At 43.7% G+C, this 17,049-nt stretch overlaps 1 protein-coding gene across 1 annotated transcript in view; it reads left to right on the forward strand.

The window, feature by feature from the left end:
- Positions 1-16,230, forward strand: part of Agpat5 (1-acylglycerol-3-phosphate O-acyltransferase 5) — a 28,695-nt gene extending 12,465 nt beyond the window's left edge. The window contains exons 2-8 of the mRNA XM_048330477.1: positions 677-746; positions 2,523-2,638; positions 3,538-3,627; positions 7,215-7,305; positions 8,729-8,887; positions 11,910-12,033; positions 14,085-16,230. Coding sequence (XP_048186434.1) covers positions 677-746; positions 2,523-2,638; positions 3,538-3,627; positions 7,215-7,305; positions 8,729-8,887; positions 11,910-12,033; positions 14,085-14,310 — 876 coding nt within the window. The 3' untranslated portion in view covers positions 14,311-16,230. The remainder of the gene's footprint in view (positions 1-676; positions 747-2,522; positions 2,639-3,537; positions 3,628-7,214; positions 7,306-8,728; positions 8,888-11,909; positions 12,034-14,084) is intronic.
- The last annotated feature ends 819 nt before the right edge of the window (positions 16,231-17,049 follow it).

A 17,049-nucleotide genomic window follows, 5' to 3' on the forward strand; every position in this document is an offset into this window, starting at 1 on the left:
TGCCTGCATGGACAAACATAAAGATTGCTGGTAGAGCGGCAGGCCAGCCTGTCAGCAGCTTCTTCTGAGCACTCGGTCCTCATCAGAGAAGCAAGTTCTCCAGTCCTTATGAAGTGAAGTTTTAATCTTCTGCTGGTACTCCCGGGACGCGGTGGTGTGACCCGGAGCGTCGCGGTCTCCTCGCTGCCGCTCCTCTCTGCCCTGCCTGGGAACGGGGCTATGCACTCCATGTTCTTGCTGTGTCCAGCCAGTCTTGTGTTCATGACAGTTTTCCTCCCCCTCATCCTTTGAAATCACTGTGTTCATCTTTGTGTTATCTCATCACAGGGAATGTGTCGGTGTCTGTCTCTTCTACTCTCTTGTAGGCTATTTGAAGGAAAATTTATAAAGCTTTCTATATTATTAGCCATCCATAAATGCTTGTAGATTTTTCTCATGAGGGTGTCTATCGATCATTCTCTCTGGCCTTATGGCCATCAACCTGCTGTATACTTAACTTCTTTATAAGATGAGCTATTTATGGTGTGTGAGACTCCTAAGGGAAATCTAATTATTGTTCATTGTGGCTAGAGAAATTACAAAATCATGTGTTTCAGGGGTTTTTTTTTACATTGTATATTGTATTTTGTATATGATATTTTAACATATCAAAGTGATGTTTCTTTTTATCTTTTAGATAATGCTATATGGAGATTTGCCAAAAAATAAAGAAAATGTAATATATTTATCAAATCATCAAAGCACAGGTTTGTATTTCCTTTGCATGAAATTTAGGGTATTTTTTTAAACAAATGGTACATAGTCATTCAAGAGTTTTCTAATGTATTTAAATTAAGTTTTTTGAGTTTTCTATATAGAATTTATACTTGTGTCATTATTTTTGTGCTCTTGCATTTGGAAGGCCAGTAATGAGTAGGTTATTAATTTTCCTAGACTTTCCCCCCTTTCTCTGATGGATGTAAATAAGCTATTTTCTTACATTTTTCTCCATTTCTTTGAATAGCTCCTAGTGCATTTATTCTTCCTCTTAAAAGTGGCATTTCTGCAAGTAGAATTGCTGTATTAAAGTACGTGTGCCTTTGATAGATTAAGGCCTGCCTGTGTTGCCTACACTGGCCTAGAACTCATAGTGCTTCTGCCTCTAGTCTGCTTTCTTAAAACTTCTTGGAAGATGTATCTACAGCTTAAGGTTCATTTTCAGTGTTTAAACCTTAAATCTTTGCAGTAATCTATTTAAATACATGTACTGTATAAATACAGGATTTCATCATTCTATGATCATCTTATGATCAGTGGAAAACAATCTCCCCTCCCTTTGAAAAATAAACTTCAAGCCCAGTACTGGTAGCTCATGCCTATAATCTTAGCTACTCAAGAGGCTGAGATCTGAGGATCAAGGTTCAAAGCCAGCCTAGGCAGGAAAATCCATGAAATTCTTACCTCCATTTAACCACCAGAAAGCCTGAAGTGGCACTGTGGCTCAAAGTGGTAGAGCACTAGCCTTGAGCAAAACTCACGAACAACACCCTGACTTCAACAACAAAAAACTTTGTTTCATTCCCTCTGTTCTGTCCTGAAACTTTTGAAAATACAATTAATCACTTCTAGGAAGAGGACAGGTGGTATTGCCAGCTGTTAGCTTGCCTTGATTGTTGTATATGCAACCCTTTGGTATTCGTTATGGTTACCAACAACTTGGGACTATGTCCCTTGATTATATAAGGAACCCAGATGTACCTGGCACAGTTGTGAGGCACATGAGAACTTTGCTGGAATGTCATTATAATCTAATTGTGTCCAACACTTTATTAGTAAAGATAAGATGGCCTTGCCTCTTCAGTACATATACAAAATATTTACTCATACTCAATAATTTGATTTAGCTATTTTTGCTTATAATTTCCCATTTCTCATGTTAAAATAATTGTTTTCTAGCCCTAATTATAGAAGATCATTTTATTCTTTGTAAATACTGCTTTGATATTTTTGATATTTTGTGAATTTCATGTTTGGCTTTTGAGATAAAAAGCATTTCCAACATCAGATGTGGTGGCGTATGCCTAGAATTGTAGCTATTCAGCAATTGTGACTCAAAAGATCCCAGCCTGGGGGAAAAAAGTTTGTCAGATGCTCACTAAACATCCCCAGAGTGATGGTTCCTCTCTGTAATTCTAGTTACACAGAAGGTATAGGTAGGAGAATCATAATCCCAGGCCATTAGGGTCAAAAAGTGTGTGATGCTATCTGAAAATTAACACAAAGCAAAAAGGGATTGGAGTCTTACTCAAAGGCTGAAGCACCGACCTCACCAGTACAAGACTCTGAGTTTAAATCCCACCTCCGTTCTCCCCATACAATCTTTTGGTGAAATGAGGCGGGGTGGGAAGAACAAACAAAAGCCACACGTTAAGTGAACTGACTGGTGTTAAAGTCGGACAGAGCACAAGGTGGGTGTGAGCCTGTTGAGGGAGCGTGGAGTAGCGCGGACGGCTGACGGCAGGCTTACTGGTGCTGTCTTGCAGTGGACTGGATTGTTGCAGATATTTTGGCCATCAGGCAGAATGCTCTTGGACATGTGCGCTATGTGCTGAAAGACCAGCTAAAATGGCTGCCGCTGTACGGATGTTACTTTTCTAGGGTAACTCTTTCTTTTTCCTGACATGTTTGTGTGTGTGTGTGTATAATTTTTTAATGTGTGTTAAAATTTAACTTATGCTTAATGTAAATGTGTGGGTGTTTTTGTTTTTTTTTTTAACTGAGGATGAAACCTAGGGTTTGATATCCTAGGTAACCACTTTACCACTGAAATATATCCCAGGCCAGAATGTTTTTAAAAATAACCTTATATCATATGCTAAATTATAGTATTTTTATTTGGTATTCTTCATGATGTGTGTTTATATACATAAATAACAATCCGTATAGTTAGATGAATTAGCAAAAATGCACGTGTACAAAGGTCAAATAGGAACCTAAAAGGCATAGAATTTGTTAGTACCTTAAGAAACAAATGATAATTAGTGACCTGTAGAGATAAAGCCAAATAGTGAGCTATATGTGCAAAATGCTTAGTGGCAATATGCATGAAAATGTCATAATGAGACCCCTGTTCTGTGCAAGTAAAATGTAGTTCATAACAGCACTGGGCTGATACTTAAATCCTAAAGTTTGTGTTGACATTTTTAGTGATTCTATAGTAAGTCAGCAGAAAAATCTATAGTTAAGATATATCTGATTAATGAAGTGTTTAGTTTAAAAGGTGTTTTGTTTTTTAAGAAAGAATTTTTATTTTAACTACTGGCAAAACTAAATAAGCTGTTTTCCAATACAATGTTCACAAGTTCTCTTTGAATGACATTGAAATGGAATTTTCAACTACTAGTTCATAACTGGTGCTAATATTAGGATGTGTTCAAAATAGTTTACATGTTGAGATGTTTCACTCAATACTTGTTGGGAGTAAAGTTGAATTTCTTGTGCCTGTGACAGTTGATTGTTTTAAAAGTAAGTACTTCTCCCATTTTTCTTCCTCGCCAGCACGGAGGAATCTATGTAAAGCGAAGTGCCAAATTTAATGAAAAAGAGATGAGAAACAAGCTACAGAGCTACGTGAAAGCAAGAACACCAGTAAGAGTACTCTTTGTATTCCTTCCTTAGCAACTCTCGGTTTTTAATTGAAGAATTAAAATAGAACAATATAGTACCCTATGTGTAATAAATAGTTGATAGAGCTTTGTTGAGGGAACAAAGTCTCTCTGAATACAGGTAAGCCATTCTTTGGTCATCAGAAAGATTGATATACGTGATAGTTGATTTTCTGGTGCTTGCCAGTGTTGACTGTAAAGAGTCTGAACAGAAAATGTAGTTGGGCTGGTTACCGTACTCCTGCTCCTGAGAGCACTCATTCCTGGTTTTTTATGTCAATAGAGTTCTAGGAGAAGCCATTGTCCTCTGTGGGTGCAAACTTACATACACTGAGCTTGAAAAGCAACAGTACTTTCATTGTGTATATTGTTTTGCAAAACTTCGTCCAGAAAAGAAAAAAAAATCTTGTATGTGAAGAATACTAATGGCTGCCAAATGACTTTTCCCATAACTTCCTCCTGGATAGAACAACTTGATTGTGGTGATATCTGGGATCTAACTCTCTGTACGTTGCCAGGGTCCAAACTTAGCTGGTTTGTACAAGTTCCTTTTCTCCTGGTCCCCACTTGCCTCCCTCTGGTCCTTTTCCCTTCCCTGGCCAGGGCTCAGCGCGAGCTCATATTCAGAGTACTCCACAGTTGGCTGGCCAAGTACCCAGTGTGATCACTGTTTGTTCCGAACCCTGTCCAGGTGTTTTCACAGGTAGAAATTGCATCATGTGGGGGAGATGGGAACGGAGTGTGAGGACGTGAACAGCAACTGGTCCTCTGCCCTGTGATGGTGTACCCTGCGGGCTGGCAGAGCCCGGGGATTCACACAGAAGTAGGGTCCTGTTTGTAGGTCCTCGAGACCATGGAGTGGCACTATGTAAACCCTTCTTTTTTTAAAAGTTGCAATGTAAAGGCATGGGTTTGCAGTTGGGGTGCCCATGGTTCTCTTCTATGCTCCGGCTACCTCCATAGTGTCTCTTTGTCCTTGGCTTGAGCCAAACATTTCTTTACCTTTGTTTTTGTTGTTTGTTTGTTTTCCTATGAGTCCTGGTTGCTCCCCCCTCCATACTTGCCTATATGGTTTGGTGTGATTAACTTTGAAAAGTTCGTGCCTTTTACCACTTGAGTGTCCATGCTCCAAAACCCTTCAGGAGCTGAAATGTTTCAGTTTTTCAGATTTTTGTAGTGTCTGTACAGACTTTACCAGTTAAGCTTCCCTGATCAACTGCAGAAATACTGGAATAGTGGAGTAAAATCAGGAACACTAAATGTTATGGTGATGCTGAAAGTTGTAGATTTGGGAGCACTTGAGTTTTGAAATTTTTAGACAAGGAAAACTCAACCAGTATTTCTTTTCCTTTTTCATTTTCTGGGTGCTGGCCCTGGGGCTTGAACTCAGGCTAGTGCTTTACCACGTGAGCCACAGCTCTACTCCAAGGTTTTGTCTGTAGTTTATTGGAGATAAAGAGTCTCACAATGTTCCTCCTGTGCTGGTTTCACACCACGATGCTGAGCCCACAGCCTCCTGGGGAGATGGGATTTCTGGTATAAGCTGCTGGCCTGGGGCTTCAACCTATACTTGTTTTTTAAATTATTATTTTAGTATCGTTTTAGAGGTGATAGACAACAGGTAGTAAGTGCATGTCTTTCCTTTTGCTAAGTATCATCTGTTCCCTCGTTCTCTCCCGTTCCCTCCCTCCCATCTCTGTCCACGATTGCCTAGTTCACTTTGGTGAAGGTCCAGGGGCGCCAGTGGGCTCCCCTGCTGCACCTTTCACCCGTTCTCCATAGGTTCTGTGCCTCCCCCACCTTCCCCCGGATGTGCACCGCAGACACCGCAGAGTCACCTAACAAGGAAAAGACAAACTAAGGGAAGGCCCCTTGTTTCCTTATCTTGGAAGTTCATTTCAATAAGTATAGTATTTTATATACATATGAAGAGGTGCTTGGGTATTACAACTTGGTGCTTTTCTCCTAAGACTGTCGTCTTTTGGTCTCACTGTATGTGGGTGTCTAGAATCCTGTACACTTTGTCATAGCCCGTTGCTTTCTAAATCTAACTTCTGCACATCAAAGAGAACCTGTGCCGTTTAGTTCTGTTCTTGGTGTATCTCACTCAACATGATTTGTTGTTGTTCCATCCATTTCCCTGTGAATGCCCTTATTTGCCCTTTTAACAGCTGTGTAAAATTCCATTGTATATAGGTACCACATGTTTTTTAATCCACTCATCTGTAGGGGGGCATCTGGGTTGTTTCCATATCTTGGCTATTGTGAACAGTGCAGCAATGACCATGGATGTACAGGTGTCCTTGTCATATCCTGGTTCATGATGCTTCAGGGTAGATACCCAGGAGTAGTATGGCTGGGTCATAGGGTCGGTTTATGTTTAGCCAGCCCACTTCTGGGTTTACAGTTTGCTCAATTTTGTTCTTACCATCTTAGTTCTTTGATACTTTAAAATGACAATATAATAACTTAAAATAGTTTCTATGGGAAATCTAAATCAAGTAATCTAGTCTTTTATTGTGGGTTATTACAATGTTTTCAAGGTCACAGTCTAGCTTTTATTTTGTCCAGTGTTGATGAATAGACCAGTGCTTGTGAAACATGCGGAGGGTTGGCTGTGTTAGAGTCACCATGTGTTGGTCCAAGCTTTGCTTTCTTAGGATTTGGCAGAATTAAATCCCATGAAAGCTGAAATGTATTGCTTATATTCTTCACTGTACTCTTGTTTCTCAAAGGTAGTTAAATCAGTGGCATAGTAGGATATGTATATAGAGAGATATCTCACCAACTATGTAAGGCCTCGTAGATCTCAGGAATGTGTTTCATTAACTACAGCAGTTCTTCCTTAATATGAATATTTGATTGTGTTAAAATGTGCATCTGTATTACAAATTACAAAAAAGTGCACATCTCCATATTGTTAAGAGTATTTTCACATGTCGTTTGTCAGTTGTGGCTGTAATAGAAACATTTGTGATGAGATGCCTACTTGCCTTATGTAAGTTATCTAGTCAGAATTTTAGCTAGAAAAATGTCTGCCATGAGTGTGTAGATGGCTGCGTTTTTTTGCAGTGTGTAGTCACATTGCTTTTCAGATGGTAGGCTGCTACTGGATATGAGTACTGAGATTTGTACATTTTCACAAAGTCACTTTGGAGGACTGGGCTGGGTGGAGGAAGAGCTCGGTGCTTACGCGCAGGAATTATGCCGAGCCTACTAATGTGAACAGCTGTGCGTGGTTATGAACTGTCATGCCCAGGATCCTGAGGGAACCGCTGTTTCACCCATGAAAACTGCACGTTTCGTCGCAGACTTTCAGTTATTATTAGCATGTTAGAAATTATTTTAGACCTACTGTAAATGTCGGCCTGCATTTTACATGTTTGTGTTCAGACATAATGAAGTTTTTGCATTTTGGTGTGTGTTTTGTCCATAGGAAATAGTGTTAATGAAGTTATTGTTAAAGTCAATAGTAGCAACAAGGGTGCCACACACACACACACACACACACACACGCATGCACGTGCGCGCGCACACACACACACCCTGAATTTCCTCTGTGTCCCACAGATGTACCTTGTGATTTTTCCAGAGGGAACAAGATTCTTCCCTGGACAAACAAAACTCCTGTCTGCTAGTCAGGCATTTGCTGCTCAGCAGGGTAAGTAGAAACTTGACTAGGTTGAGAAAACAGCTTTTAAAGATAATGGTCTTGTTAGTGTTAGATATTTATGTTTTGCAACAAAAATGAATGAATATATCATCTCTTAGAAGTGAAATGTGAACTCTCTTCTGAATTCACTGGTATGTTATTACATATGTCTTAAATTCCAGGGCTGGCTGCCATGTATGATTTACATAAAACTGAGTACATGATTATGACTGTAATCTCTCTCTCTCTCTCTCTCTCTCTTCCTCCCTTCCTTCCTCCCTCCCCCCCCCCCCACTCTCCCTATCCCTCTCTCTTTCTCTCTTGTCTTTCGGTGGTACTAGGGTTTGAACTCAGGACCATAGACTTACTAGGTTGGCACTCTACCCCCTTGAGTCCTATTTCCAGCCCTGCTGTTTTTGCTGGTTGTTCTAGGGAAGGAATCTAGCTAACTTTAATGCCGAGGCTGGCCTGGAACCACAATCCTCAGATCTCAGTCTCCAGTGGTAGCTGGAATTCAGTGTGAGCCACCAGCACAAGGATTTATGACCTTTTCTGCAGAGAGGATTATGTGTAAGGGAAAGAGTGTGTGTTCTGTAAGTTTGCACACCTGAGCCGCAGTTCAGACCCTTACTTTTATTAGCTCTCTGGCTGTAAGTGGTGTAATATTCACAATCTTCAGTTTCTCATCTCATATGTACCAGACAGGCCAAAATCTGAATAAAAGTCAGGTCAGGAGTGTGTGAGGTTCCTGTTGGAGAATCTTTGACAGAGTTTGTCTGCGGCCCTTAGAAGGTTGTGTGGCTGAAGGGCCGATAAGCCGTATACAGTGTGGACAAAATGGAAGCCCCTGGAAACAGGGAGCTTGCTGTGCTCTCGGGGTGCCTTTGGAGATTGTGACGAGTGTGTGCTCTTCATGTGTGGTCCAGCAGGCAGCGTGTGCCGGTGCCTGTCCCGGGACGTCCTGAGCGGACATGGGCACAGGCTGCCACCTGGGAGTGGTGAGGCGAGCTCTGGCGTGAGTCACAGCCTCCCGCAGGACGGTTTCTGGCACCTTCCTCCATGCCACTTTGCAGCCATGGGCTTGGGTGCTGTCCCTGAGCTTTTTTGCTCAAAGCCAGCATTACACTACTTGAGCCACAGCCCTACGTGTAGCTCTTTGGTGGTTAATTGGAGATAAGAGTCCCGTGGACTTTCCTGCCTGGGCTGGCTTTGAACCGTGGTCCTGAGTAGCTGGGATTATAGGTGTGAGCGGCTGGTGCCCGCCCCCATGTGTTAAGTGAAGGTTTGCTTCGTAGAGAAAGGCCTGTGGAGGCTGTGCGAGCCGAAAGCCCTCAGGCGTGACGTGACGGCGTCCACTTGGGAACTGAAACACTCGTTAGATGTTGAACTTGGTATAGTCGTGATTTATGACCATACTGAATGACTTTCCTAGGCCTTCCAGTATTAAAATACGTGCTGACACCAAGAATAAAGGCAACATACGTTGCTTTTGATTCTCTGAAGAGTTACCTAGATGCCATCTATGACATCACAGTGGTTTATGAAGGGAAGAGTCAGAACTGGCAAGTGAGGGAGCCCCTGACCATGACAGGTAAGCGTGTGTGCGTGTGCGTGCGAGCCACACGTGTGTAATGAGTGTACTCCGTCACACGCATGAGTGCTCTGTGGCACATTTAAGCCGTGTATATTGAATGAATGTATAATTATTTTTTAAGTAGGTAAGTATACATTTCTTTATTACTTTTTTTTGAGACAGGGCCTTGCTTTGTGGCTCAGGGTGACCTGAAACTCTCAGTCCTTGTGCCTCACAAGGGCTGAGATTACAGGTGTGCACCCTCATTACATTTACTTCTTCTATTTTTCAAGGCATAACAGTTAATATTTCAGTAGTTCTGTTGTTTGATAAATCATGGATGCTGTGTTCGTATTTTAGAATTCTCAATCCTAGTATTTCTACCCAAAATTTACACATGAAAATGGACAGCTCCACCCATCAAAGGAAGAAGGGCGGAGCCGGCTCTGGTGGGGCACACCTATAAGCCAGCTGCTTAGGAAGCAGTCTTTAATGTCAGCCTAGGAAAAGTTAGCAAGGTTTTATCTCAGAAACAAAGTACGAAAGAAAAGCACTAGGCCGGTAGGGAAGGGAAGGTCCAAGTGCTTGCATAGCCTGTGTGAGGCACCGGGTTCAATCCCCAGTCCAAGAAAAACTAACATGGAGAAACAGGACAGGAAGCCAGACACAGAGGACTCATCCTTGTAATCCCAGCTGCTCAAGAGACTGAGAGATGAGGATCATAATTCAAAGCCAGCCTGGGCAGAAAAGTTAATGAGATGCTTAATGACCTCAGATTAATCAGCAGAAAGCCATAGGAGGAGGTGTGGCTCAAGTGGGCCACTCTTCCCCCTCCCAGCCCCCCCAACCTTTAATGAGAAAAGCCAGCTAGCACTATGAAGGCCACAGTAGTGGCTCAGAAACAAAGGGGCGGGGGAGAGGATGGAGTACTCAGCTAGCAATAGCAATACCGAGGTGCACATTCACAGTCAGTACTACTGTTTAGATGTGTATTTTGTGGGACAGTTGTAAAATTTAGTGTCATTGTCAGACAAAAAGGAGTTGTAGCTGTAAGGATAAAGTTATTACTAGTGTCACATGTAACAAAGAATTTTGAGTGAGCTGAACCGTTTCCACTGCTGACTTAGGGAATCGGGCCATGGGACCTGCGGACAGCTGTCACCCTGTTTTAGAATGTCCATTTGAGCTGGACGGACAAAGCCGGTGGTGCCTTTGACGTGGGCGGCTGCTAGAAGTTGGACAGTGCTGTGCGAATGGGATCCCCAAAAGTAAACGCCCGAGTTAGGCATCGTTTTATTTCAGCCTGTTCCTTAGGTGTTCCTCGCACTGATATGCCCTGGAATGTTCCAGAATGATGTTGGCAGATGTTTGAAGTTAGACAGTGCACTGTGTGACTGGAATCCCCCACAGTAAACATCCAAGTTACGCACCACCACCTCATTTTATTTCAGCCTGCTCCTTAGGTATTCCTCTCACTGATGTGCCTTGGAATGTTCCAGAATGATATTGTTAGGTGCCACAAAACATTCATAGAAGGAGCCTTTCTCAAAAGCGTTTAGAAGCTGTCAGGGATGGAAATGGCTTTGCCAGCCTTACACTAGGGTCACCTGGATGTGGGACTGGCACTGTATCTTGTCTTGTGTTCAAGGTGTGTTCTGAAGGGCCAGGGATTTTCCCAGAGCAGAGTTGTGAGATGGAGATGCGGTGTGGCTCCGCCAGCCTGTGGAGCGCAGCGCTTGGGCCGCTGACAGGGGAAGCTTGGCGGGAAGGAGGGGGCCGAGGCCACGGCGCTGTCTATCAGCTGGTCCAGGGAGAGCTTCTCCAGTGGGGACACTGCAGTGGTGGCCACCACAGTGGCCTTTGGCTTGGAGGCGCTGCCGAGCCGAAGCGAAGGAGGGTCATTTGGAGGAGAACTTCCTAGGGCATATAATAGCATACTGTCCATTTCAAAAGGGGCACTGGAGGAAGTGCAGGTGGGGACGCCCTGTCCCTGCAGCCACCGCACTTCCTTTTGTGTGTATACATTTAACTGCTGCCTTTCTTTGCTTTTCTTTTCTTTGGTGCTGGTGCTGAATTCTTTGCTCTTAGGTCTTTGAAGATTAATTCCTTCTTTTCTAAGGAATTTCCATATGTTAATTTACCAGAAGAAAGTGGTTTTGTTGTTGTTGCTGCTGCTGCTGCTGTTTTGATGGTCCTGGTGTCAGGGAGGCAAACTCAAGGCTGTGTGCAGGCTCAGGAATGTTCTGGGCCACTGAACTGCATCCTCAGTCATGAGACTTTTGACACAGGACCTGATATGTAGTTCAGGCTAGTCTGGAGCTTTTAATCCACTTGACTTAGTCTTCTGAAAGCCGAAATGACAGCATAGTTCTTGATTATGTTGCACTGAACACTAGCCTTCTGCCTTATAACTGAATGGCAGACATTTACAAGCTCATAGCTGTTCCACAGCAAGAACTTGGGTCTGTCCCTTCCCCCTGCCTTCTTGGGTATTTGGTTTGGTTTTGTTAAGGCAGTCTTTGCAGGTTGGTCTTGAACTTCCATCCTCGTGCCTTAGCCTCCCTGCTGTCCACGACCACCATGCCCAGCTCTAGCAGTATAACCCGTTAAATCCGGTAAGGCCCAGGGGAGTGAGGAATCGTGCGATGGGAATGAGAGGCCGGGTCCTGGCTGCTTCCGGGTTTGTCAGGGCAGGGCGCAGGGGCCCGTGCGCGTGCGCGCTTGCTCAGTGTTCCCAGTGCAGTCACTTCCAGCTCAGAGGTCCAGCGGGGACCCCGATGGCCGTCATCCTGGGTGCGCCCATCTGCAGGGGTGCGGGTCTGAGAGGGACGCCACGGATGGTGGTGGTGGCATCTCAGCTCCCTTCCACAGGCCACCACGCTGATTGAACCTCGTAACTTTCATAATTACAGTAGACGTGGAAACTATAACATTTATCCACACATTTATATTTATTTCTCAAATGTTTGCCTGACATCTTTGTTACTTTGTATAATGAGTTTTAAAACAATAAAATGTGATTTTTTTTGTTCATTATTAGAATTTCTCTGTAAAGAATGTCCAAAAATTCATATTCACTTTGATCGTATTGACAAAAAAGATGTTCCAGAAGAACAAGCACATATGAGAAGATGGCTTCATGAACGTTTTGAGATCAAAGACAAGTGAGTAACAGGCCCAGCTCTGCAAGTTTCCCCACACTGAAGCAGCATCTGTCATCTTGAGACCACTTTTTATAAGCTCAGGGTAAAGCTTGGTCCGTGCATGTCTGTCCATGTTCACAAATCTCTGGGAAAGAACTTGGGGCGCGTCAGTCTAAACTTTCCCAGACAGTCATACTGCTTGGGAACGTGCACAACCAGCCTTTCCGCACAGAGAACCAGCTGCGCTGCCACTGCACTGTGGGCCGGAAGGTTGTGTCTGATGTGCAGATGGACGTGACATCAGTGTGCTGTGCTGTGGGAGGTTGAAGGGCCGGCGGACACTCCTAAAAGGAGGACCTGTCCTCTCTGTCCCTGGCATTTAGGGCTGAGACCGTGTCTGGCATCGACTGTGCTTCTGTCCGTGCTCATAGCACTTGGAGGCACGCAGCAATGCTGGCAGTCGGCTGGCTGTAAACCACACCTGCTTGGATGTCTCCTGCTACGGAGAGAGCAAGGGACGGCATCTTTGATTTAGCACAGAAAAAATTGGGGGGGGGGGGCTTCCTTTTAAGGGATAAGAACTGAATCTTGGGGTGGGAATACAACCTAGTGGTAGAGTGCTTGCCTAGTAGGCATGAAGCCCTGGGCTCCATTCCTCAGTGTCACATAAGCAGAAAAAGCCGGAAGTAGAGCTGTGGCTCAAGTGGTAGAGTGCTAGCCATGAGCAAAAGAAGCTCAGGGACAGTGCTCAGGCCCTGAGTTCAAGCCCAAGGACTGGCAAAAAAACAACAACCAAAAACCAAAAACCTGAGTCTTAGGTTTACATATGATATTTAGAAATTATTTTCTTGGATGAAAACCTCTGTTTTGCTATATATAAGCTCTATACTTGCTGAAGCATATCCTAGCATCACACTTAAAAGTTTCATTTGTTAAAAAAAGAACTAAAAACAACTTCTCAAATCATATTTAAGAATTTTACCCTCATGTTTTGCTTTCTTAGCATGCTGCTTCTCCTCAGGAAGCTACTATTTCTTCCTTTCCTTGTGTGGTAGTAAAACATTTCCTGATTAGCCTTCTGGGTTAAGTCAAGTGAAACTTGTTAAAAGTATAACAGGTTTAAAATCAAATACTTGCATTAAATAGCTATGTTTCATTGACTCACATTTATTAGGCAGCTTATTCAGAACCATGTTTGGTTATGGGAAATAGTTGAATCCATGTCTTGATATAAACATCCTTTCAGAAGAAAAGCTGAAGGGCTGGAATATGGCTTAGCGGTAGAGTGCTTGCCTCGCATGCATGAAGCCCTGGGTTCGATTCCTCAGCACCACATATGTAGAAAATGGCCAGAAGTGGCGCTGTGGCTCAAGTGGTAGAATGCTAGCCTTGAGCAAAAAGAAGTCAGTGTCAGTGCTCAAGTCCTGCGTTCCAGCCCCAGGACTGGCAAGAAAAAAGGAGAGCTGAAGAATGTGCTTCATACTTGCTTCGTGTGTGTAGGATGAGCGCAGTGCCCCACTCTTGTGTGTAGAATGAGAGCCAGCGAAGCAGTGACAGCCTCTAGCAACACAATTTGTAAGGCAACAGAGGCCTTTCCCTCTCTCTACTCTCAGGTTGAGGTTATTAATTACAGCACAATCCACTGTTAGAATCTAACCCCTTTGAAGTAAGATGGGGAAATGTATTAGCCCCACTGTTATTTTTTTTTCTTGGACCTCCTTTTATAGTTGCAGGGGAGTAGAGCTTTCAAAGTCTCCTTGTAGATCATAAGAATTGCTAGTCTTGGCTGCTGGTGTGTGGAGAACACTGAAGGAGAGAAACGGGGGGTTCCTGATATTCGGGTCACTACAGAACGCCATCAGTCAGAAGCTTAGAGCCAAAACATCCTGGGCAAATGGCTTCTGTGTGTCTGAGATGCAGTTCATGTGTAGTAATTGTAGAGCATCGCAGAGAACTCGTGTTACACCACATCTCTGTTTCTCATTCATCTTCATTTTCCAAGCACACCTGTATCTTCTCCAGTGCATAATAGGTATCCAGAAGATTAATTTTGCTTTTTATTCTGGCTATAGGTTGCTTATAGAATTCTATGATTCACCAGATCCAGCAAGAAGATACAAATTTCCTGGGAAAAGTGTCCACTCCAAACTAAGTCTCAAGAAGACTTTGCCCTCCGTGCTGCTCCTAGGCGGGTTGACCGCTGGCTTGCTCACGACGGAGGCTGGGAGGAAACTGTATGTGAACACGTGGATCTTTGGGACCGTGCTCGGCTGCCTGTGGGTGGCAGTTAAGCCATAGACATCGTAGACCACGGTTGTCCCCCGCACAGGGCTGGCAGCCTTGTCTGCTAGTGAAGGCTACACAGTACATCAAATTGTTTCCTGAATTAAATGAGAAGTGTAAATAAAGCCTTGTTGACTGAACAAGTAAAAGTAAAATGGACTCTGTGACTGAAGCTGATACGAAATTGATCTTGGGCAGACGTGTTTTTCCAGCTTTCGCACTGGAGCTGAGGAGATGGGAAAGCTGAGTGGAGTTGATACTATTCTTTACATTCTCATGAACTAATGTCAGCGTGTAAAGATGGCTAGGATTATGTATTTTCCTGTTGTGTAATTCAGATGGCCGTTTCTTGTAACATTCATTGGAGTGTATCTCACCATACTTGTTACTTTACTTTTTTTCCAACTTGTCAGTTCTAATCTGTCATCACTAAAGTTTTCAGAATCTTGCAGCTTTGTGTTTAATTTTTCAAGTCAATGACAAGTTGTATTTACCTATTGAGCTATGCATAGGAAAGGGCAGGAGCGTCACAGAACAGCTCTGTGCATGTTCTTCCGTAGTGCGATATTTAGCTGATTTTACTGTTTGCAAAATAATGAACCTTTCTAATACTGAGATTGCTAATGTGCATACCCACTCTACAAAAGAATAATGTATGACGTGACAGAATGAAGTTTAAAATTGTGACTGATTCATTGTAGAACTTGAAGTTGCCTAGCCATTGAAGATTGAAGCTACACTCCCAGCACCAGTGCCACAAATAGTTAAAAGCATCAAGGTTTCCTGTTGTTTTCTATATCCAACTCGCCAGTGTGAGCCTTCCCGGGGCTTGGAGTCTCCAGCCCTAGGTGCTGGCTGGGAGCCTGGAGCTGTCTTAGCCCGTGCCTTTGGCTGTTCCCCTTGGATTGAGCAGAACGTTTGATCTGAGAATCACTGTTGTGCTGTTGCGGCTGTCTAGTGTGTGAAGCCTTTTCCTTTGGGTACACACACACCGGTGGAGAGCCGGCATTGTTGCCTGGCTCCAAGCGGAGCCCCTCCCGTCCCCTGTGGCTGCCGCAGAGGCATCTGAATGTGCTTCAAGCCAGGCAAGTACACACGTGGGTTTATCTGTGTGCCACGAGTGTTCATGGAGCCACACAGCCAGTCTGTGTCACCTGCGTGCAGGAAAGGATCCGCACACGCACACACACACACACACAGACCCACACACTGAAGGAGGACTTTCTAAAGTGCGATCCACGCCGTCTTTAGGTTAAAGTGGACGCACCACTGCTAGTCCTTTAAGGTGACACTTCTGTCTGCCGCCTAAGGACTTGGGTTGCAGAATTCCACCAGGGAAACACCAGTTGCCTTGTGATTTTAAGAATGGAGAGAAATTTTGTATGTCACATGGCTTTTCCAAAATCAGAAAATAAGCCATCTGAGCAAGAAGTGTGATGTGACTTGGTTTCCGTCCATTAGTAAGGGATGTGTGTGCACAGCCCTCATGAAGGTGACACACACAGAGCAAGCACAGCCTCTTTGCACAGGGTTCCCACACCCGGCCGTAACTTAGGATATCTACGAAGTGACATCTGTTGAGTACATTTGCCCGCAGCCCCAAGCTCATTCCTGACTCCATCCAAACGAACGTCCATGGTGGAGTTGGCGCGTCGCGGCCCTGCTCCCCCTTGGGACTTGGAGCAGTGGGTGCTTTAGCAAGGTGGCGCGGGCTGCAGGAGCTGCGGAGCACGCTGGCCTTCCGCAGAAGGTGTGTGCCACGTGGGAATTGAAAAAAATGTGTCCGAATGAAAAATTACAAGTTTCTCCTAAACGTGTTGATTCTCTGAAATTAAAAAATCCTATGCCCACTGTAAACCCTTTCATGTAATGTCATTGGAGCTACTGTCTGCATTATTGTTGTTGATTTACAGCTTACTCGTTTTTTATATATATGTAAGAATGCCATCCGTGCGCATGCTTTTGTTTTTCAAGCCAGGGTGTTCAGATGAAAGTTAAAAAAAAAAATAAAGAAGTCTCCACTCTAATGTCTGTGCTGTTTAACATTTTGCGATCCAAATATTCACCAACAGTGTTCTGATACATGAAATAGGCTTAATGGATTGGCCCTTTCTGAACTTAGAAAATTATTTATTTTTTTCTTAAGTATTGAGCAAGCTTTTTTAAAGTGAAGTACCACAAGTTGCCAAGCAGCATAATAAATAGTTCATGTAAATTTATAATGCTGGGTAATTGTCATTTAGATGATCGCAAAGCACGTGGAATGGCTGGGATGAACCAGGCTGCTATCTGATAATGATGCATACTGATGGTTTCCTGTGCCCCCTTCAAGGTGCCCCCAGCCCTTTCTACTATTGTATTGTTCAGATAGAGACTTGGGGGGTTGCCCAGGCCAGCCTCAGGCCGCAATTCCCCTTCATGCTCCTGGGATTATGGGTGTCCACCACCAGCCTGGCTTGTTACAGAAATGAGCTCTCACTAACAACTTGCCTGGGCTGCCCTCAAACGTCAGTCCTCCCAATTTCCGACTACCGAGTAGCTGGGGTTACAGGTTGTGAGCCACATCTTTATAACATGGCTTATACATAGATGTCTTCAGTAGGGCAATATTGTCCAAATGACCTAATTAGATTGACCATTTACAGAAAACAAATACTACCAAAATAAGCAACTCCTGGGGAGTCTTTGAGACTCACATTTGAGAAGACAAATGTCACCAAAATAATTCATGTAATTGCAACTCATAGAAAAATC

This window comes from Perognathus longimembris, chromosome 21 (assembly GCF_023159225.1).
Source record: "Perognathus longimembris pacificus isolate PPM17 chromosome 21, ASM2315922v1, whole genome shotgun sequence".
NCBI lineage: Eukaryota > Metazoa > Chordata > Mammalia > Rodentia > Heteromyidae > Perognathus > Perognathus longimembris.